The sequence below is a fragment of the Leptinotarsa decemlineata genome, unplaced genomic scaffold (genome assembly GCF_025532065.1).
Source record: "Leptinotarsa decemlineata unplaced genomic scaffold, Ldec_3_MD MMD2_tig00026314_RagTag_RagTag, whole genome shotgun sequence".
Lineage (NCBI taxonomy): Eukaryota > Metazoa > Arthropoda > Insecta > Coleoptera > Chrysomelidae > Leptinotarsa > Leptinotarsa decemlineata.
The window spans coordinates 1,605,427-1,629,696 of record NW_027412684.1 but is presented as its reverse complement, the minus strand read 5'-3'; the positions used below and the strand labels follow the sequence as shown (position 1 = coordinate 1,629,696).

Sequence of the window (24,270 nt, the reverse complement as noted above, 5' to 3'; positions counted from 1 at the left end):
AGGGCAGCTGCTCGAGCAGCTGATGAACTCGGTATAGTTTTCGACTCTGAACGAGGTGACTACAACTCTGTCACCGAGTTGGAACCCGTTCAGCAAAAAGCTCAGATAAAAGCCGCAGAGATCACCTTACTTCTGCGGAGACACAGGGATAAGCCAATGCATGGGGTCTTCTTCAATAACATTGAAGACCTTGGCATATCAAAGCGCCTGACGTTCGCTTTTCTCAGGTCGAGTGGGCTGAAGTCGGAAACTGAGGGGTTCATCATGGCTTGCCAGGATGGTGTCTTCAACACCTTAGTCTACCGCAGTCGCGTGATGGGTATAGAGGTTCCTGACACAAGGTGCAGGGCCTGCCGCGAGGCGCCCGAGACCCTAATGCACTTGCTATCAGCATGTCCAGCATATGCGGTTTCGGCCTATATCCATCGACATAACGCGGCCCTAAGAGTGCTATATTACCATCTACGGCACTCTTACGGTATTGACGAGACACCAGTAATGCCCTACACTTCGGGGGATATTGAATCCGTTGTGGGGAATTAGAAGTGCCGAATTTATTGGAACTATACGTTCCCCACCCTCAGGCTCATACAAGCTAATAAGCCTGATGTAGTCCTTCTCGACCACTAGACCAAAACGATATTTGTCGTGGAGTTTTCAGCTCCTGGCGAGACGAATATCGTCAGAAAAGAGGAGGAAAAACGGATAAAATATCGAGATTTTCTCTTCGAACTCCGCAGACTCTATCCAGATCACTCTGTCAAGATGGTCGTTCTGATTATTGGAGTCCTTGGTGGAATGATGTCTTCTCTACTCTCGAATCTCAAAATCATACCGGCTTGCCGCACTAAGACAGAAATCTTAGCCGCACAGATGCAGAAGGCTGTCATTCTTGGATCACCGCGTTTGCTCAGGGAACATGATTCTCGGACCCAATGATCACTTACCCCACGGTGTGGGGAGTGATGACTGGTTGATTATGCTGGCGCGCCCTCCCGAATGTATCGGGGCTTCGGGGGATAGGGCCTGACCAGCGCACACTACGGTGAAAAAAAAATAATAATAATGACTTTTATTGATGGTTACATACAATTACAACCAATCAAAAGGCAGGATTCAATATCTGTGTCTGAATAGAAAAATTAGTACACCCTTCCCTCAAACAAGTTTTACATACAGAAAAAAATATTTCCAAACGCCTTTTTCTCGAAATGGTGGAAATTGATGAGTCTTCTGATTGTATGAATAAGAAAACTGACATTGATAATATCAGCAGTATATACAGTAATTCACTACATCAAAAACATAATAATAATGAAAGATGTATCAATCAATAACTCTTTCATTACAGTAAAAAATTATCAAATCATCATACCTATTGAAAAAATGACATTTATGTGAAGGTATGACATTTGTCAAATCCACAAAAAAAATCGTATACATGTTAACTTTCACGTCAATTTATATCTTCAATTTATTGTTTTTCACTCATTTTTCACTCATTAAATTATAGGCCCTGAAGAAGCTTCCCATTAGAAGCGAAAGCTTGGCAGAGTAAAGCAGAGTATGATTTTTGATTTTTTGACTGAGAGACCCTGTTAATCCATTATATATATATATATATATATATATATATATATATATATATATATATATATATATATATATATATATATATATATATATATATATATATATATAAAATAAATAGATAAGTACTCTTTGATCATTCCCATATTGATTTCAATTTAAGAGCCACCGGTATACAGCTGTTTCAGCCTATTGGGCATCGTCAGTACCGGGCAGGCGGTCCTCGATTGAAGACAAAATGAGAAAAAACCAAGAAAGTACTTGATAAAAATAGCTGCGTAAACGCAAGCGAAACATAAGTGGAACCACCTATTGGTGTGACACCCAAGTCAACTTGCCAAGTTTTTATGTCAGTGTTGGTGGTTTGACCAATCAACTGACAACTGCGGTAGCAGAAATTTGGGAAGCTAACCTGAAATGCCATCGGAAAACGAATCCACATGTTTCTAGAAATGATATGAAATCTAGAAAGGTTAATGCAGTGATTTTCATGGAATTATTTTCCAGCAGCTTGACTGCATTAACCTTTCTAGATTTATATATAAACATATATATAATGAAAAAGAGAGATTTTATCGAGTGAGTATGATATAAAAATCAAAAAATTAAACAATTAGTGGACACAACACTCCAAAAGTGGGGCAAACCGCGGACACGTGTTTATATATATATATATATATATATATATATATATATATATATATATATATATATATATATATATATATATATATATATATATATATATATAATCAAACTTATCCACTTTATATTTGGCATTGAAAAGGATATCAGATAACATGGCATGTAATCTAAATGCCATTTACACATTGTTTTTTCGGAAGAACCTCGCATTTATCTCTGTTTTTTTATCAAAATTTGTTCTGGGTGTATATTAATCTGTAAGTGAATTTACGACTTTGTTTTCTGGATTGTGTCTGCGTTGGAACCATTATTATGGCCTATCTGTGTAGTTATTTTAATTTCCCTACATAGATTGTTAGCAGACATTCTCTGTGTAACATTGAATTGTAGGCTGCTGACTTATGACTGTCTGTTAATTTATAGCAGCCTACAATTCAATTTTACACAGAGCATTCTCGCTACTTTGTCTGCTCACCATCTAGATAGGGAAATTGAAATAATTACACAGATAGGCCATAATAATGGTTTCAACGCAGACACAATCCAGAAGTTAGTCAGAAAACAAAGCCATAAATGCACTTACAGATTAATATACCCCCAGATCAAACAATCAGAAATCAAGAAATGGGCAACTCTAACAAATTTTGCTTAAAGAACAGAGATGATTGCGGGTTTCTTTCGAAAATGTGGAACTGGCATTCAGACCACGTGCCAGGTTATCTGATTTTCGTTTCAATGCCAAAGATAAAGTGGACAAGTTGGAGAAATCTGAAGTTTATAATCTTAAGTGTCCGGAGTGTAATAGTGTTTATGTGATACAATGTGGTCGAACTTTCCAAAAACGGTATTCTGAATATGAAAGGTCCTTCAGTCTTGGTAAAAATGATTCGACGTTTTCAAACCATTTCTTGGGATGCAACCACAAGTTTTCGAATCTAAACGACAAGGAAATTTTGCACTATGCAAGGAAGGGTTGAGAACTCAATTATTTGGAATCCTTGGAAATTCATAAGCATAAAAATTGCGGGTGCAACCTGTTAAATGATTAAATCGATCTAGTTTACCCACCGGTTTTTAAATTAGCGTATCCACATTGTCACAAGTAAACAAAATTCAGGTACTCAATTAAGATAAGTACCTCTGGTATTACCTACAGTGATGTTATAAATGGGCTAATGGAATTAATCATTTTTAGTTCAATGTATAAGTTTTAAAATGTCCTTATAGGACGAAACTGCTGTAACGTTAGTTACAAATAACAGTGGTAAAAACATAGAAAGTTTCAATTCTCATTTTTCATGATGATTTCCCACCACATAGTAACGGCTACATCCATCAATTTATTGAAAATTCATTTCATTTCCATTATTTTGTCGACCTATTTCGTACGCACAAATTGATGACTCATATGTGAAGATACATTGACTGTAGTGTAGACATATTTTATTCACATATAAGTTTACAAATCTGTTAAAAACATATGTTTAATAGTTACTTACCTACTAACAAATGAGTTAGGAGGAAACTGCCATAATAATTTATCTGATAAATGGAATTCAAACCGTCCTCCGTCAACATATCTGCCATATTCCCTACACCGGCATTATTGATGAGGATATCTACTTTCTCTTCTGATTCTTTCAATCGTTCAGCTAATTTCCTCACAGAGTTCAGTGATGCCAAATCCACAAATTCTAGATATATTTGGGGGTTCCGAGATTCACTGACCAATCTTTCTCTAATATCGTCACTAACATTTTTGTCCGCGATTATAACTTTGCATCCCCTACATGCTAGGTCTAGAGCAGTTTGGAACCCTATTCCTGAAAAAAAAACTTGATATTAATCATACGTTTTTTAGATATATTCCATGAAAATTATGTTTTCTGGGTTATAAAGACCAAGTGAGTTTTGCAGTCGGTGATATATCATCCTTGTGGTTAATAAACAAATTTCCAACACCACAAAATTATCCACAGTTTCACGATTGAAATGTAGAAAAACTCAATCTAATGCAACACATGTTTCGCCATACAATGGCTTCTTCGTGCGTGTCTTTACTAGTCTTCACCGAAGAAGCCATTATTTAGCGAAATACGTGTTACGTTTCTGGAAAACTGTTCGGTGAAAATCTCACAATAAAAGTTTTTTTAAATACGTTAGTTATGTATTTTCATCAAGTATCGGCAAATTCCATTATAAAACTCAATCTTAGTATCAAGTTGAATTCTACCACAAAAGTAGTAATGATTTACTTCAAGTTATCGACGCCACTGTGTCGATAGGTACATACGTTATGTGTGAATAAGGGATATCTAGAATATTCTAAATAACCTACATTCAGTGTGTCTAAGATATTTTATTACTGAAACCCAGGGTGATTCTACTAATTTTGTTCAATCGTTTGATTCTTTATCTATTGATTATTTTGAATTGAAAGGGGTATATTTCTATGAGAGATACATTTTTGGCAATTGAGAGAAATCTGATTGCCTTTCTAATGAAAAACACTTTTCGAACAGTCCAAATCTAGAACATTATTTATTGATGCGCTTTTCGCTAAATCCGTTATCATCATCAATAGGTGACGAAAACTAATTCATCACACGTAATCACTGTAATTACCCCATTTTCCTCGGTGATGAGGGATGGGATGGATTCTCAGTACCAATTTTTATTTTAATAATGGTAACATTCTTCATTATCAGCCATTACATGCTTGGAAACAGTATGACTTTGGACTACAGACTTATGAGGATAATTAAGGGCGAATTTCAACTCGGAAGCAGAAGTCCAAAAATACCGTCATATACAAAAAAAACGAATAAACGAGACTAACTATAATTATATACACTCCAATACAAATATTATCCATATTCCATAACTTTTGATTCAGCAGCTAATTTTAAACGAGAATTATGAGATCGGATGGAAAGATGTTATACATTTTGCAAATTCGATAACTTCAAGATCTCCTGAAGTATTCGCTTTTGAAAGAGAGCGATGACAATATTCCCCTAAATCTTACATTAAAATCTGTACGAAAGGTTATTTTTCGATGAAAATGACACACAATGTAAAGTTCTTCTATTTATGTAGAGCCAACTTACTTCGTGCCTTTTAGGAGAAATAGCGAACCGCCCGGCTCCGCACGGGTGTAATATACACAAATTTCACAGTTTTTTTGCCAGTAGACATTACAAAAATATTTTTTATAGTTTACTCTTGAAAGAGCGGTACCGTCGCAACTGTTATGTCCCTGTATTATTAAAGATAATTTCATAAACGCTGCTTTTTTCCTCGCGGCTGGCGCCCCAGTTGGAATATTTGAAAATCATTATTTATTGTACATCAACAATATAAAACGAACCTACATACAAAATTTCAGTCTCCGAAAATATATCGGTATGGAAAGACAGTATTAAAAAGGTACTTTACAGTGCCCTTTTATCCCCACGGGGGCGCCCCAGTTGGAATATTCAAAAATCCTTTCTTAATGCCCATCTAAGAGCTAGGGAGCACCTATATATCAAATTTATGGAGAAACAGAGATTTATAAGCATTTATAAGTATAGATTCTTTCGCGTCTTTGGTGTGAAATTTGCACTTTTTAAATTTTTTGTTTGAAATGATTAGTTATACCTATTAGGTCTATGTAGTTGAAGTTCGACAACACAAAACTTCTACAAAGTATAACTTTGAGATTTGACGGTAGAAAATGCCGCATTCTATATATTATACGTATGGAGAATAGAGCTCTTTGTAACAGTGTAAATACGCCTTGAACTTTGACTTCCTCAACAATTTCTATGGTTTCATCACTAACAACTATATTCATTATGATAAGGACATCACTGCATTTATTTTTAGTTCCAAAAAGATAGCTTTCGCTTCTAAGGAATCAATAATCGAGCGGTAATCTGAAGTATTCTTGATAAATATATCCAGTTCTCTATTAATTATACTACAAGCGGTATCAGTTTCTGAAGTGGGAAAAGAGAAATGCATCTCTGAGTATCATCTGTCTAAGTAAATGTTACATTGTTGTAGAATTTTGATGAGATTAGATGTATATACCGCAAACAACAGTAGTTCAAGAGTTGATCCTTGAGGAACTCTATATTTCAAAAATAAATAATAAAATCGCGTTAAATCACTTTTTACACTTTGGGATGTATCTTTAAGATAATTTTCAATTAACTTCACAGCATCTGGTAACATACGCATATAGTTCAATTTGAACAATAATAAAGAGTGATTGGAAAGTACAGTGATCTGATCCTTGCTCTAACATCATCGGAGACACGGAGCAGGTAGTCGTATAGCTATAGCTTTTTCTAAATCCTGATTGAACGAGGGGCAGCAAACTGAACTCTGTTGTATTTTCTGTCAGTTGACATTGCATAGCTGGGTCTGATATTTTGGATAATGGATAATTCTACAGAGATCTTTATATTCTACAGGATTCAATTTCTTTTTTAGTATTTTCACGATCTCCTCATCTTATGACGATGGAAAAATGGAATTCAAGTATGATGATAGTGGTAGTATATTCGATTATATGTTTGAAAATGAGTTTGAAATGTAGCTCATCCCAACCAGCAGCTTCAGTTTCAATATTCGTAATAGTTTCCGCAACAAAGAAATTATTGATCTTTGATCATCCCGAAACAAAACTCAGAGGTACCGACTTTTTTTAAATTCAGTTGTGGTTTAGGTGGATCCGAGTACGGTTAGTTAGTTATTGTATATTCATTCTTAATTGTTTTCTTAGTTAATATTTGTTGTGACTTATAATATTTTCTTAACTATTTGGAACTTTACAACAAGTAACATTAAAATTAACAGTTCAGAAATTACTTTTCAAAACGCTCAAAGGTGCGAACTCGTTTCCTCCTTTTCATAAAAGAGGATGCCGGTAGACCCACTGTGATTCGGAAGTGCATATAGATTATAACGACAAGGAGTCACATTGTCTGCTGCATAATAGTTCATATCTAATCCATCTAGAGGAAATTCGATGGCAACATTTACCTAGGTTTCTCAATAATTCTTTCAACGTCATTATGTAAACCTTCTAAAAGATAACGAAGGAACTCCTGGGCGTCTTGATGCGCATGACCCATGAATCGAGGGGCAAAACTCTCAATCTGACTTTTTGAGGACACTGTGTTCACTGCTCTATCAGGTGAATCTTCTGACCACAATTCCTTGATAACTTCTGCGAAAGCTTTGATTAAAGCACCCTCCATACTAGAAATATTATAGTATTGATATATTTCATGTACTCATCCTTTTTCAAATATTCCAGTAACCATCTCGTATTTGATAAACATTGGATTACACTGTTCATAACAGATGTTGTCAATATTTTTCAACCCAATAAGCCCAAGGGTTTTGACTGAGAAATGTATCATTGATCTAATTGTGTTGTAGCTGTTGGTGATACGCTCGCCACCACTGTTTTCAGTCCAGCAATTACGGTTGCGATGGTTCTCCCCATCATTGGACCAACGGAATAAGGAATTTGAAGCTAAATTGCTTGAAAATGAATTAGATATATTCATGGTGGTTTTTCAGAATTTGTTTTGAATGAGATTTTTAACGATGTTCATAGGTCTCATTTTCATTTTTCGATATCTCAACTTTCAGGAGAGTCTAGAAGCCTGTTGTCATGTATCGGTTTCAACGAAACTGAATATTTGGAGTACGAAACTGAATATATGTAAAACTTGTTCTTTGAACTGAGTTATTATCATATAGTCCATGAACTATGAAACAGTGATAAACAGCGATAAAAGTCGATTACTTTTTTACGTAATGATTACCGGTGCCAACTAGAAAATTATTATGTATCATAATAATTAGTCGTTGATATAACAATTATATCGCGATATAATAGTAAACTAAATCAAAGGTAATAATTTGTACAGATTTTAAAATGATTCAACTTTAGTGTGACGTATTAGTTTTAAACAACTTCTCATGATTTGTGATGCAATTGGGTCTGATGATACTATGATACTATGAATATAAAATGCGACATCACTGATATCAGGGATACCTACAGAATTGGGAAACAAGCAAGAGGAAAAAATCGTCCTTTTGTAGTAGAATGTGTTAACTACAAAATGAAGATAGAAATACTAGCCAAGGCTAAAATGCTGAAAAACACAGGAGTATTCATTTCAAATGACTATATTCATGAGGACTATGAAATGAGAAAAACATTACTTACTCACCTGAAAATAGCGCGGGAGAACAATTACAAAGCAGTCATCAGGAAAAATAGTTTGTATGTGAATGATAGACAATTTACATATGAAGAATTAAAGAAAATTGAAGATTTTTTGAATTACCTTGCAAGAAATGAAAATACGGAAGGGAATGATGTCCCCAAAGTTGTCGAGGAACAGTCATCAGCAGATAGTGGAGAAAAGAAGAAAGTAACACACCAGTCGGAGGTAGGAGGCAAACGGCGCACAAGATCAACTAAGTAAGAAACACTAAATTATACTGAAATTAAATTATTTACCTATACTTATTTACATTATATAACAATTTTATTTTGTTTATTATCGCCTCCTGTAATCAAATTCACATAATTACCTACTCATAGTGATCACTCGTGCTGTCAAATTAGTTTTGGTGTTGTTATTTCTATTTGTAAATATAAGGTATATCATCCGTACTATACAAACCAGGATTTATCAGTCTATCAGTCTTTCTGTATCACTTACAAAAAATTATTAACTAGAAAAACTAAATGAAATGGACCCATATATCAAGGAATTTGATACACAAAAACTACCAACAGAGATAGCAGTAAATTTCGACGAATGCAATTTAATGTTAGGAAAAGATGAAGGTTTTAGAATAATTCACACAAATATTCGAAGTATCACAAGAAACATTGATGAGTTGAAAATTGTATTGCATAACTTTGATGTAAACTTCGATCTGATTGTATTAACTGAAACATGGAAAGTAACTAATTTTTTCAATCTTGGCATACCAGGATACGATATTATATATAATGAGGGTAAAATTAATCAGAACGATGGGTGTATTGTATATATTACGAGTGAACATATTTATACGTATGAAATTAAAACCTTGGAAGATAACAACCAAATAATTGAATTAAATGTTACTGTAAACACTAAAACGTATAAAATAATAGCATTATATAGATCTCCTTCCCTGCCTCCGTCCGATTTCATAGAGACACTAAGTAAGTATTTAGAAAACCAAGAACAATGTAAAGCAGATTTTAAGATTATGATTGGAGATATAAACATAAATATAAAAGATGAAAATAATGACGATACTATATCTTATGTAAATATTCTAAATGTATATGGATTCAGATCAGCTATAAATGAGTATACTAGAATCAACGGAACTTCGAAATCATGCCTAGACCACATATTTGTCCAACACAAAGAATTGAATGTAAATATCTTGCCAGTAATAATACAATCAAGCATTACCGATCATCATCCAATAGTAATCCAGATAAAATCTTCGGAAACGAAATCAAATATAAACAATGACAGAGAGCATAATATTAAATATTATTTGAATAAGAATAAATTTCATAACCTAGTCTCGGCTGAAACGTGGGAAGACATATATAAAAAGGAAGATGTAGAAGACCTCGCAACCCAATTTATTACTAAACTAAAAACAATGATCGAAATGAGCACAGAAAAAATGCGAATCAAACGAAGTCAAATTAAACGGAAAGAATGGATAACTAATGGTCTAATAAATTCTATAAATACAAAAAACAAGTTATATGATAAATTGCGCATTGACCCATACAACGACGGTTTGAGAAATCAATATAAACGATACCGCAATAAACTCAATGAGGTGATAAGAAAAACCAAAGAAAAATTTTACATAAATAAAATCAACAAACTTAAGAATAACTCAAACAAAATTTGGCAAGCTGTAAAAATGATAGATAAACCAATAAACCTAAATAAAATAAAAAATATCAAAACTAATGATGGAATACATCTAACCAATGATAAGGAAATTGCTGAATATTTTTTATCACACTACTCAAGCATTGGAGGAAAGTTGGCCGGATCCATCAGTCAGCAAGAAACCAAAATTGTAGAGAAAACAATATCCAACTCATTCTTCTTAGAAGACACCAATGAACATGAAGTTAAAAATGTAATTAATAATCTGAATAAAGGTAAATCACCAGGTCTTGATAACATCAGGTCTGAAACTCTTATAGAATTCGTCGATTACCTAGCTAAACCAATTACCCATATTATAAATAGAGCCATGAATACCGGTAGTTTTCCAGAAGCCTTTAAAACTTCGATAATCAAACCAATATTTAAATCCGGAAATAAAAATGAGGTAATTAATTTTCGACCCATATCATTAATCAGTCATATAGCTAAAATATTTGAGAAAATATTGAAAGTAAGAATAGATAAATATTTGAAAAAATATAAAATACTCTCTGACAATCAATACGGATTCCGAGAGGCCAGTTCAACACAAGATGCAATGATTCACCTAATGAGAGAAATTTACGATTCGATGGATAATGGTAAACCATGTCTTTGTGTTTTTGTCGATCTGGCCAAAGCTTTTGATACGGTTTCACATAAGAAATTAATAAAGGTAATGGAAAACATCGGTTTCAGAGGGACATCGCTGAAATTATTTGAAAGCTATCTCTCTGATAGGAAACAGTTAGTTCTTACCGTACCATAGAATATGGAGTCCCCCAAGGAACGGTATTGGGGCCTCTCCTATTTAATATCTACTTGAATGATTTGTTTAGGGTCAATTCAGAAGGTACCATTATTAGTTTCGCTGATGACACAGCCGTACTATATCGCGCTGAAACTTGGAATGAATTGAAGGACAAGGTTGAGGGAGATTTTATAAAAATTGTCAGTTGGTTTAAGAGCAGGTTGCTGACAATTAACACAAAAAAACTCACTTTGTACTTTTCTCTTATTTCAACAACAAATTGCCAAATTATACCTCGTTGGAAATCGATAATGACAATGACACAATGACTATAAATATGAAAGAACATACAAAATATCTTGGCATAATAATAGATAAAAATGTAAGATGGAGTAAGCATGCAGAATATGTTGCGAATAAAATAAGGTTTCTACTGAACAAATTTCAGTTTTTCAAAAAGATTTTTGACATAGCACAGCTACGAACATTATATTTCAGTCTAGTACAGTCCCATAACAACTATGGAATAATTGTGTGGGGAGGTATTACTGATAATCATCTCAGGGTTATAAATGTCACTCAAAAATTTCTCATTAAAATTATTTTCAATAGAGATTATACCTATCCGTCTGAAATACTTTTCGCAGAATCTAAATTTTTTACATGTAGACATCTATATTTTCAAAGTCTCGCTATGTATCATAGGAAATATGAAACAAAATTATTGTCTGTGGATCACTTGCACGATACCAGATTCAAGCACAAAACCTCAAGCACAAAAAATGTTCAGAAAAGTAGTTATTGCTCGAAATTTCCAAAATCGGTAAAGAGAAAAGATGATTGTTTTCTCATTTTTTACTCATATACCAATTTTTAGCTCACTAGTACAAATTTAGTTTTTTTACAGTTTTTCGAAAATTTGAAATTTGCGGATTTCTCAAATTTAGCCAAACCTCAACAAAGTTAGTGCTTTATGCCTAACTTATCTTTTCAACGCATTTTTATTACCAATTGCAATTCTAAATACAACTTATTTCGCAAAAATTTAAAACACCAGAAAAAATGATGCAAAGTTGATACAGTTTTTAAAAACAGATAAATATTTCACTTTATTTCTACTTTTTGATACATAGGCATAATTGAAAAACAATATCAATGAAAAGTCAATAATTTGTTCTTTACTGCACTTTTCAAACAGTTAAAATTTGATTTACTAATTACGAAAAATTACAACGCAATTAAACTAAGGGAAGGAATTACGAAAGTAATTTCACATTTACTAAATATCTTTTATGAGGTATGAATGAACAAAATTACTTCAGAAATTAATTTAGATTTTGTTGCCTAGAAAACTAAACCGTAAAAAATTCTAACAAACATCTGTTAAAATAAAGTTATAATTTAAATTAAGAACACTAAATCAAATCGTTCAATGCAATCAATTGTTCTTTTTAAAACATCTTTAACTGCATTCTTTATACTACGGGGTTTCGTGCTTACAACACATTCTAAATGGTTTATATCTCGAAAAGGTCTTTGCTTATACAAATTTTGTTTTAAGTAACCTCACAAGAAGAAATCTAGTGGGGTTACATCAGGAGATCTAGGCGGCCAAAAGTGTTCCATATTGCGACTGATTACTTTGCCTCTAAATATTTCCAAAAGACGCTCTTTAACCACCCTTGTAGTATGAATAGGTGCACCATCACACTGATACCACACAACATTTCTTACTTGAAGGGGCATATTATCCAAAACTTCAGATAGTTCGGTATTCACAAAGTGTAGGTAGTCCGCAGAATTTAAATTGTGTCTAAAAAAGTATGGTCCTATAATTTGATCGTTTAATATGCCACACCATACATTCGTCTTAAACGAATATTGATCTCGACATTCGATTACGAAATGTGGGTTTTCTTTTGCCCACCACCTGCAGTTTTGCGAGCTCATAACGCCATTTGAAGAGAAGGTCGCTTCATCTGTCCATAAAATTTGATAAGAAAAATGATAATTTTCTTCTTTTTCCCCTTGAAACCAAAAAGAAAAATACAAGCGCATATCGAAGTCCCTTTCTTTTAATGTATTAATAAATTTCGGTTTATAAGGCGTAAATTTATTTTTGTGTAAAATACGTCGTACACTCTCTCGGTTAACATCTGTTCTATCTGCAATATCTTGAATACTTGTTTTTTTATGTTCTACGACATCCAAACATATTTCAAATTCCACTTCTTCAGTATGTCTAGAAGGCTGATGTGCTTTTCTAAAATTACTCTCAACCGAGCTAGTAGATTCAAACTTAGCTATTATCCTACTAACTGTTGATTGATGAATATTTCTTGCAGGATGTCTGGCATTGAAAATATCAGCTACTTGTCGGTGACCGGTATTCTCGCCGCATATTAAAACGATTTCAATTTTCTCTTGAGGATTCAGAATTTTTAAGAACACACTAGACAACGAATCAACAATTTTAAATCTAAAACTGATAAACACTAGTTTGAGTTATTCAACAAATGTCATATGACAATAAAATATTTTGCTTATTCAGTTCAGTTCAATTGTTTCCACAGTACCCTTAGTTTAATTTCGTTGTAATTTTTCGTAATTAGTAAATCAAAGTTTAACTGTTTGAAAAGTGCAGTAAAGAATAAATTATTGACTTTTCATTGATATTGTTTTTTAATTATGCTTATGTATCAAGCTATTTCGCAAAAAGTAGAAATAAAGTGAAATATTTATCTGTTTTTAAAAACTGTATCAACTTTGCATCATTTTTGGCATAATTTTTTCTGGTGTTTTAAATTTTTGCGAAATAAGTTGTATTTAGAATTGCAATTGGTAATAAAGAAGCGTTGGAAAGATAAGTTAGGCATAAAGCACTAACTTTATTGAGGTTTGGCTAAATTTGAAAAATCGGCAAATGTCAAATTTTCGAAAAACTGTAAAAAACTAAATTTGTACTAGAGAGCTAAAAATTGGTATATGGGTGAAAAATAAAAAACAATCATCTTTTCTCTTTACCGATTTTCAAAATTTCGAGCAATAACTGCTTTTCTGAACATTTTTTGGAAAAAATGTCAAATTTGACAGGGAAAAAAAATCACTTGATCGGTCATAAGCCTGTCATTTGGCATCATTTTTAAAGCACAACCTAATGGAGATATCAAAAGTTGCTTGAAGAGAAGAATATATATATATATATATATATATATATATATATATATATATATATATATTTTAGATGAGCTTATTGATGACTGTATTCAGAAATTATCTTTCCGTATTCCATTCATCGAACGTTTTGTAGATGATTTGATTCTGACCATACCTACAGATGGAAAAGAAGAAATTTTGAATGTATTTAATTCATATGATCTCAATATCCAATTCACTATTGAAGAGGAAATAAACAACTCAATTCCTTTCCTCGATATGAAGTTATTGAGATCAGAACAAAATATTATCATCACTGAATGGTACAGAAAACCAATATCAAGTAATAGATTTATTAATTACCATTCCTATCATCCAAATAAAATGAAAATCAATTTAATAAAATCATTAAAAAACAGAATCATCAAAATTACCCATCCCGATTTACGAAACCAAAGTTTGTCTAATTTCAGTAAAATTCTGATCCAAAATTCTTATCCTAAATCTTTAGTAAACAGAATTTTATTTTGTGAAAGAACAAACTTTCAAAATAATAATGAAGAAGTTGAACATAACAACGTTATACCTTCATTCATATATAAATCACTCCCATATATTCAAGAATTGACACCAAAATTAATTAATGTATTCCGAAATGATAACCTCAAAATATCTAAAACAAATGTCACTTCTATATCTAAATTATACAGTAAAGTAAAAGCTCCAATTTCAAATAAACAAAAATCCAATTTAGTATACAAAATTTCTTGTATGGATTGTTCTAAAACATATATAGGACAAACATCTAGACCTCTAAGTAGTCGCATCACTTCCCATAAGAGCGACTGTAGACGAAATGTTAATTCTTGTGCATTAACAGAACATGTTAATTCAGAGGATCATAAAATGAATTTTGAAAATCCAAATATTTTAGATAGAGAAACCAATACAACGAAAAGAATATTTTTGGAAATGATACATATTAATAACGAAGAACATTCAATGAATAAACGAACTGATATTGATAGTCTTAGCAAAATTTACACGTACCTACTGAAATATGATAAAGAAAATAAAAAATCTAGTAATTCGAGTATCATTCAGAATTTTCTCACTTGACATTGTCAGCCAACTGTCATTTATTAATGTTTTTCTATCTGTTTTTGAACCATTTTATATTTTATTCTCACGTTAGTAAGTTCTCCATATTTATATATTTTTTACAAGATATATAATCTTATTATTGTAGTTGTCCTGACGAAGGTGTGAAATATACCGAAAGCTTGACATATAACAAAGAGTTTTCTTTGTAACAGCCCAGCTATTGACTGCAACCTCACGAATTAAATCGATTTATAGTTAATCCAGTCACTAATTATTCTGTTATATATATATATATATATATATATATATATATATATATATATATATATATATATATATATATATATATATATATATATTACAATGTAGGTTTTCACGGATGGTACAATATGATGTTTTGTTTTTCCGGGTGTTCATCCGTTGTGTACTATTCGATAGTCGACGTTTCGCCATCATCTCAGATGGCATCATCAAGACGAGTTACTGCTTCGCTTCGAGAGGTGTAACTTCATCCATCTGAGATGATGGCGAAACGTCGACTATCGAATAGTACACAACGGATGAACACCCGGAAAAACAACACATCATATATATATATATATATATATATATATATATATATATATATATATATATATATATATATATACATATATATGTATGTATATATATATATATATATAACAAAGAGTTATACCAGTTCTATTGAATTCCCAGGATGATATATATATGAAAAGATAATTTTTCGACGCGATCATCACTGAAGTATCAGAAATATTTCGAGTACCAAAATTTCTTGAAATTCACAAAAATAAAGACATACCGATGAAATTATATACATGGTCTAAACAATTTTTTTGGCCGTAATAGGCGAAGAGAAAAATAATGTCTGACAAAACTTCAAGCAAAGTACCCGAAATATTCCGAGTGCCAAAAATAAGTAGGCTTCGTAGGAAAGGAGACATATGGGAAATCATATATACAGGGTCAAATCAATTTGTTTGGCCGTAATAAGCGAAGAAAAAAATTATGCCCGACAACATTTCAAGTAAGTAGTAGTTTCAAAAACTATTGAGCTATCGATAGGAAAATTAAATATATCATCGTACTATAATTACTCGAAAACTGAAAGCGTTGCCACGAAACAAAAAATACCATTGAAAAGTCCATGATAAATAACAAATAATTCCGTTATACAATCCTTTTGGACCCCTGTCGGTATATCGATAGAAATATGAAATATATCCTCGTACTTTAATTACTCGAAAACTGAAGGCGTTGCTACGAAACAAAATATTATGTTGAAAAGACCATAAGAAATAACGAATAATTTCCTTATCCAATCCTTTTGGACCCCCGTCGGTAGAAGAAATGAAATATATCCTCGTACTATAATTACTCGAAAACTGAAGGCGTTGCCACAAAACAAAAATACTATTGAGAACACCATAAGAAATAACGAATAATTTCGTTATCCAATCCTTTTGGACCCCCGTCGGTATATCGATAGAAAATGAAATATATTCTCGTACTATAAGCACTCGAAAACTGAAGGCAATGCCAAGAAACAAATAATATCCTTGGAAATTTTACTAAAAACTCAACTATACAGTAATAGGATTCTTCCAGAGCCCCGTCAGAACGTGGAAAAATAAAATAAATTTTTCCGTGGACATACCTTTTCAGGAATGTCGAGATATCAACAATTCTATTTGTAATATATTTAATACAAACAACATAATTCGCAAACCAATCCAGTTATATCTGATTCTGTTTTTTGTACTGGAATGCAAGAATGCATATTATATTATATTATAATATAAAATAAATATTTTTCAGACATGTCTTCGGACGACCTAATAATAACATTTTTCATGTTATTTCTATATTTTATTAGGTCTATGTTATTTTGAAGTGATCCTACGTTGACTATATTGTCGAAAAAATATAAAATGAAGGGACCACAACTGAAACCATCCTTTTGTAAATCGTGATTTATTAGCTTACAAGACCAATTTTCGATATTTATCAACCCGTCGTTCAAATCGTTATGAAACTTTAAATATTTCATAAATTTATTCAAATATAAATTTGCCTCTTTAGCAGTAGTTCCTAGTGGATTTAAATATGTAAATTCTTATTTTGAAAAGTCCACAACGGAAAGGCAAAAATGATGTAGGTGTGGTTTAGGGGTAACGTCTGAATAATTTTGTAAACAGGTAGGACAATTTTATTACTATTTATTTGAAAATTTTGAATGTCAATATGATTCTCACCAGAAGGGAACAAAAAAATACGAGTAGCCAATAAATATGGAACAATTTGATATTGCATCATTTCTGAATTCAGAATGTTCAAAAATATGTCTATTAAAAAATTTGTTAACCACTATTTTGAAAGGATTTGAAAGTCTTCGCTGGTTACTTCTTTGACAATCGTATCAAATCTCTCGAATTCTGCTATAAGTTTTTCCAATATCTTTGTAGAATTCGCAGTCTTATACAAATCCGTTGCTGATTATACTCTATATACTCTATATGAATATTGATGGGTGTTTTGTGACATTTGCCAAATACGGCAACATAAAAATAAAAAAATCTCTGCACTTTCTTGCCTATAGTTGAGTTTTTTGTGAAATTTCCAAGAATATTTTTTATTTCTTGGCCTTGCCTTGTTGTTGCCTTGTTTTCGAGTGCTTATAGTACGAGAATATATTTCATTTTTCTATCGATATACCGACGGCGGTCCAAAATGATTGGATAACGAAATTATTCGTTGTTTCTTATGGTCTTCTCAATAGTATATTTTGTTTTCTGGCAACGCTTTCAGTGTTCGAGTAATTACAGTACGATGATATAATTAATTTTTCTGTCGATATACCGACGGGGGTCCAAAAGAATTGGATAACGGAATTATTCGTTATTTTTTATGGTCTTTCCAAAAGTATTTTTTGTTTCGTGGCAACGCTTTCAGTTTTCGAGTAATAATAGTACGAGAATATATTTTATTTTTCTTTCGATATACCAACGGCGGTCCAAAAGAATTGGATAACGGAATTATTTTTCATTTTTTATGGTCTTTCCAATAATATTTTTTGTTTCGTGGCAACGCTTTCAGTTTTCGAGTGATTATAGTACGAGAATATATTTCTTTTTTTTATCGATATACCGACGGGGGTCCAACAGGATTGAATAATGGAATTATTCGTTAATTTTTATGGTCTTTCGAATGGTATGTTTTGTTTTGTGGCAACGCTTTCAGTTTTCGAGTAATCATAGTACGAGAATTTATTTCATTTTTCTATCGATATACCGACGGGGGTCCAAAAGGATTGGATAACGGAATAATCCGTTATTTCTTATGGTCTTCTCAATAATATTTTTTATTTTGTGGCAACGCTTTCAGTTTTCGAGTAATTATAGTACGAGGATATATTTAATTTTTCTGTCGATATACCGACGGGGGTCCAAAAGGATTGGATAACGAATTATTCGTTATTTTTTATGGTCTTTCCAATAGTATTTTTTGTTTCGTGGCAACGCTTTCAGTTTTCGAGTGATTATAGTACGGGAATATATTTCATTTTTCTATCGATATACCGACGGGGGTCCAAAAGGATTGGATAACGGAATTATTCGTTATTTTTTATGGTCTTTCGAATGGTATTTTTTGTTTTGCGGCAACGCTTTCAGTTTTTGAGTAATCATAGTACGAGGATATATTTCATTTTTCTATCGATAGCTCAATATTTTTTGAAACTCGAAATAATTCGAGAATCTTACTTGAAATGTTGTCGGACATAATTTTTTTCTTCGCCTATTACGGCCAAACAAATTGATTTGACCCGGTATATATGATTTCCCATATGTCTCCTTCCCTACGAAGCCTACTTATTTTTGGCACTCGGAATATTTCGGGTACTTTGCTTGAAGTTCATATACCTAAATACGCGTATATACGTGCACATAAACATGTTCACATACTTACGCACAAAATCATAGCCTTAGCAAATATAAATTAAATGTAGGGGGGTATAAATCATTTCTCTAATTTGTGTAGGCCTAGTATCAGTTGAATAAGATGGAATTGTGTGAGCTTAGTATAGTCAAACTTCAAAAAGTGTATGAATTTTTTTTCTGTCAGTTGTTAAAATAAATTTTTTTTAATTTTGTTTTGAATTTTTTCAGCGGTTTTGAAATTTTTATAGATTCTGGAATGAAGTTATAAACTTCAGGAGCTAGATAATGGTAACCCTTCTGTCCTATTGCCTTATTCATTCGCGGGACGATGTACTTGTTTTTTTGTCGAATGCAATGAGTGTGAAGGGGAAAACTTGCATTCATTCCCTGCAGGTGATGTCTGATACAAATTTGTTGGAAATACAGTTGCCTCATATCGAGTATACTTGTTTCAGAATAGAGTAAGTTACTTAAATATCTAGAATCTTTACCTGTCATCATCCTGAAAAATTTTTTTGAGAAACTTCAAGAATATTTAGGTGGCTCCGCGATACTCCTCCCCATCCTATTACCCCATAATTCAAATGTGATTCAACCAAACTCTGGTGAACAATTTTTCTCTGTTGATAGTCGAGGTAGGGTTTTATTTGCTTGAATCTATATAGAATACATCGCAATTTTTCAAGTAAGTAATTAATGTGTTCATCCCATCGCAGATATGGGTCCAAGATAATTCCTAAATATTTAATTTTTTTTTCAGGTCTAATCAAACAATTTTTCTGAATTTTTAAATTGAAGTTAGGTAATGCAATTTCTCGACTGTTAAAAGGTAGATAGTAAGTTTTTTCAAAATTTATAGAAAGACGCCTACTGTCTAGCCAGTCTTTCAAATTGCTCAGATCATTCTCATATATTTTGTTTTCATTTCGTACCAATTGTCCCCAGTATAAATGATGACTGTGTCATCTGCAAAACTGAGAATTTTTCCGTCTTTTTCCTGTAAAAAGAAGTTGTTTAAATAAATTGTGAACAGTAAGGGCCCGAGTACTGTACCTTGAGGAACTCCACAAGTAATACTGTACTCAGTTCATTTTCTATTCTTACTTTTTGTTTCCTGTTAGTCAGGTAACCTGCAAGTTATGGAACTCGTGTGACCTCAATGTCCTCTAGAAACGCCCACCACAGCGACTTCCCGGACGGATGCTGTATCAGCCCTATTTTGATAAGCATTTGTATAAAACTGTTTGTAATGACGCCTCCCGTCACTCTTTACATATCCTTTGTACAACACTGAATAAAGTAATTTGTCATTTTCCAATTTCTAAGTTTTTCAACTCCTTTTTAAAAAGTGTTTTCGCCAAGCCACGACGAAAACTTGCAAGTAGATCATAAGTTTTCCCTCTTATGCCAATATCATATAAGGTTTCGAGGAGTAAGTGGTGATCGACGGTATCGAAAGCTTTCTTCAGGTCCAGAAAAACTCCTATTACTGGTACATTCTTATCTACACAATCATAGATGGTACTTATCAATTTATGAATGGCATCCTGGGTGGATTTTTTTTCCCTAAATCCATACTGCGATGGATATAGAAGGTTATATGTGTTTAGAAATTTTGTGAGTCTGATTTTCATTATTTTTTCTATTATTTTACTCAAGGATGTAATAAGAGATATCGGTCTGTAATTTGTTATTTTTTGTTTTTCTCCACCTTTGTGAATGGGAGTTACGATTGACATTAAACGCTGTGGGAAAATAACCCCGTTCAAAAGATTCATTTATAATGTGTGTTAAAGGTTTACTCATATGGTTTGAAAGTAGTTTTAATGTTTCTCCTTTTATGCCATCATATCCCGGAGTTTTCTTGTTTTTCAATTGTTGAATGATATTTTTAACTTCTGTTTCGTTAGTTGGTTCCAAAAAAATTGAATTTACTGTTACGTTTTTTTACTCCTGTAATTCGAATTTTTACTAATCTTTTTTGATAAATCTTCCCCTATACGTATAAAAAATTGGTTGAACAATTCATTTTTTTCTTTGATGTCAGAGACTAAGTCACCATTTTCGTTTTCAATTTCACCTATTTGTTTATGATTTGATATTTCGGGTACTTTGCTTGAAGTTTTGTCAGACATTATTTTTCTCTTCGCTTATTACGGCCAAACAAATTGATTTGACTCTGTATATAGACTTTCTATATATCTTCTTCCCTACAAAGCCTACTAATTTTTGGCACTTGAAATATTTCGGATACTTTGCTTGAAGTTTTAACAGACATTATTTTTTCCTCGCCTATTACGGCCAAACAAATAAATACATAAGAACTTTTTTATTATTAAAACAAACGAATTGTTTAGACCCTGTATATAATTTCATCTGTATGTCTTTATTTTTGTGAATTTCAAGAATTTTTGGCACTCGAAATATTTCTGATAGTTCAGTGATGATCGCGTCGAGAAATTATTTTTCCTTAATCCAGTCATTTAAGCTTAAATTAGGTAAGAATCTCGGAATTCGAGATACCCAGCTGTAACGAAAGACAACTCTCAGAAGTTGAGAAACTTGCAAGCTAAGGACTAACGAGGTCTTACCTTTTAACGTGTGATTCCTAAGATATGTCCGGAGTTGCTTTGTTTCTGAGATACAAGAAGTTGAATTTAGAAAAAAAGTATTTAAAAATATCACGAGTATCTTTACATCGATTGGGATGAAATTTGCTATAATCCAGTCATTTAAGCTTAAATTAGGTAAGAATCTCGGAATTCGAGATACCCAGCTGTAAGTCTGTAAATACTTGTATATTGACACCCTAAAAGTTGTCTCAAAACCTACATATGGTAGGGTGTAAGCAACTATTAAATTTCAAGGTCAAAGGTCACAAAAATCGGTTTTTTGCGCTTTTTTTGGAAATATCTCATTTCCTATGGGTATATTGCTATTTGTATTCATTATCAATATTGTAGAATACAAAATTCTCTACAAATTTTGTTTAAAAAATTTTTTTATACGGTGAACCGTTTTCGAGATAGAGGGCGGAGGGCACGCGGTCACAGCATCACTTCAGGTCAACCGGTGCCTCCGTTCGATAACGCGCCATATATAGTTGATGAACTATCGATAAATCAATGATTATAAATATTTGTCAATTTTTATTAACTATTATATTATATTTTATCATTTTCTTCATGCATTAAATCTATATCTATTCAAAAATACTGAATAACCGTTTACTAAAATTAAAAAATAAGTAAGAGAAAAACTTAAATCATAATATAATTACATTCCCATTTACACTAATGACATTTTAAATAGAAAATAATTTAGTGCCTCTTTAAAATCTGTAAATTTTAAAATTCTTCCACTACGTCGAAAATTATACCTGGGAATTATACAGCATTTGAGGAAGAAAATTGTTCGGCCCAGAGATTATTAGAGAGTGGAACTCAAACCTTATTGGCAGTCTATAATGCTCCGAAATCTGTGAAAAGTCTCGATCATCTTCGTTATATGCATTACGTCAAGTCTACAAAACTTAATGAACCTGTGCAGCTTTCAAATATTCCACCAACAAGTGCAGCTGCTCATCAACATTTCAACCGTGTATATTATCAAGTTCAAACTTGGTTAGGATATGATTTGGAACCCCAGGTATAGGGTTGGGCAATGCGAAACGATTTTCTGGAGCCTATCATGACAATTTTACCACCTGCTCCAGAAGATTTGCTGAATACAATTTTCTGCAACTGCAAGAGTGGTTGTGGTTCGCGATGCGGATGCAGGAAAGCGGGCTTGCAATGCTCTTTATCTTGTGGCCAATGTAATGGGCAAGCTTGTCTCAATGCTCTATCATATCAGAGCGACATTAACGAAGATGGAACCTTTGACCCCGAAATCATGGAAGAACTTGAGACAAATGTCGTTGAAGACGATAATGAAGACCAGTTTGAAATTTACCAGCAGCCAGAAGACGACGATGAAGAGGAAGAAGATGATTAAAATTATAAATTGTAGTTTTTGTACCCTTTATTCCATTTCTTTGCTTTCAATAAAAATAAATGTATTCAATGATATTTTTTAATAAAAATATTAATTCATAATTTATTTGTTTTTTTTTCATCATGTAAGAAGTTATAAATATCAATTAGGTTAAAATTCAAATATAATCCCTATATTTTCATTAACAATTATGCAATTACATGGGCAGGTAAGTGTTGTTAAATAAATTAAAACTAAATAAAAGGTGGATAAGTTAGGAAAAAATGATGAAATATAATATAATAGTTAATAAAAATTGACAAATATTTATAATCATTGATTTATCGATAGTTCATCAACTATATATGGCGCGTTTTCGACCGGAGGCACCACCGGTTGACCTGAAGTGATGCTGTGACCGCGTGCTTTCCGCACTCTATCTCGAAAACGGTTCACCGTATAAAAAAATTTTTAAACAAAATTTGTAGAGAATTTTGTATTCTACAATATTGATGATTAATACAAATAGCAAAAAACCCATAGGAAATGAGATATTTCCAAAAAAAAGCGCAAAAAACCGATTTTTGTGACCTTTGACCTTGAAATTTAATATTTGCTTACACCCTACCATATGTAGGTTTTGAGACAACTTTTAGGGTGTCAATATTCCGAGGTGAACTTATAATGACTGGACTATCCTCTCCTATTGCGGTCAAACAAATTGTTTTGACCCGGTATATATATATATATATATATATATATATATATATATATATATATATATATAATCTTTTGTATGTCTTCCTTTTTGTGAAATATAAGAATTTTTGACATTCGAAATATTCTGGGTAGATTACAGGAAGTATTGTAGTTAGAGTATGACTTTATGTTGAGCATTGTATAGAACAAACACATGATGTTCCCGTAGGTTAATGTTACACACCGGAAGGACTTCAATCATCAGTAACTGAGAAAGTAGAAAGTCTGACAACACCGCTCGCGTTTGCTCCTCTATCCCTCATAAAATATTCCCTACGTCAGAAAGTGTGCCCAGAAAACTGTGGCTAACTTCACATTAATTGGATTGGATTGACACGAAACTGCATGATAT

At 32.4% G+C, this 24,270-nt stretch overlaps 1 protein-coding gene across 1 annotated transcript in view; it reads right to left on the bottom strand.

Moving 5' to 3' along the window:
- LOC111515112 (retinol dehydrogenase 14) overlaps positions 1-24,270 on the bottom strand; it is a 77,567-nt gene that overhangs the window by 52,585 nt on the left and 712 nt on the right. Inside the window, exon 2 of the mRNA XM_074181637.1 lies at positions 3,735-4,058. Coding sequence (XP_074037738.1) covers positions 3,735-4,058 — 324 coding nt within the window. The remainder of the gene's footprint in view (positions 1-3,734; positions 4,059-24,270) is intronic.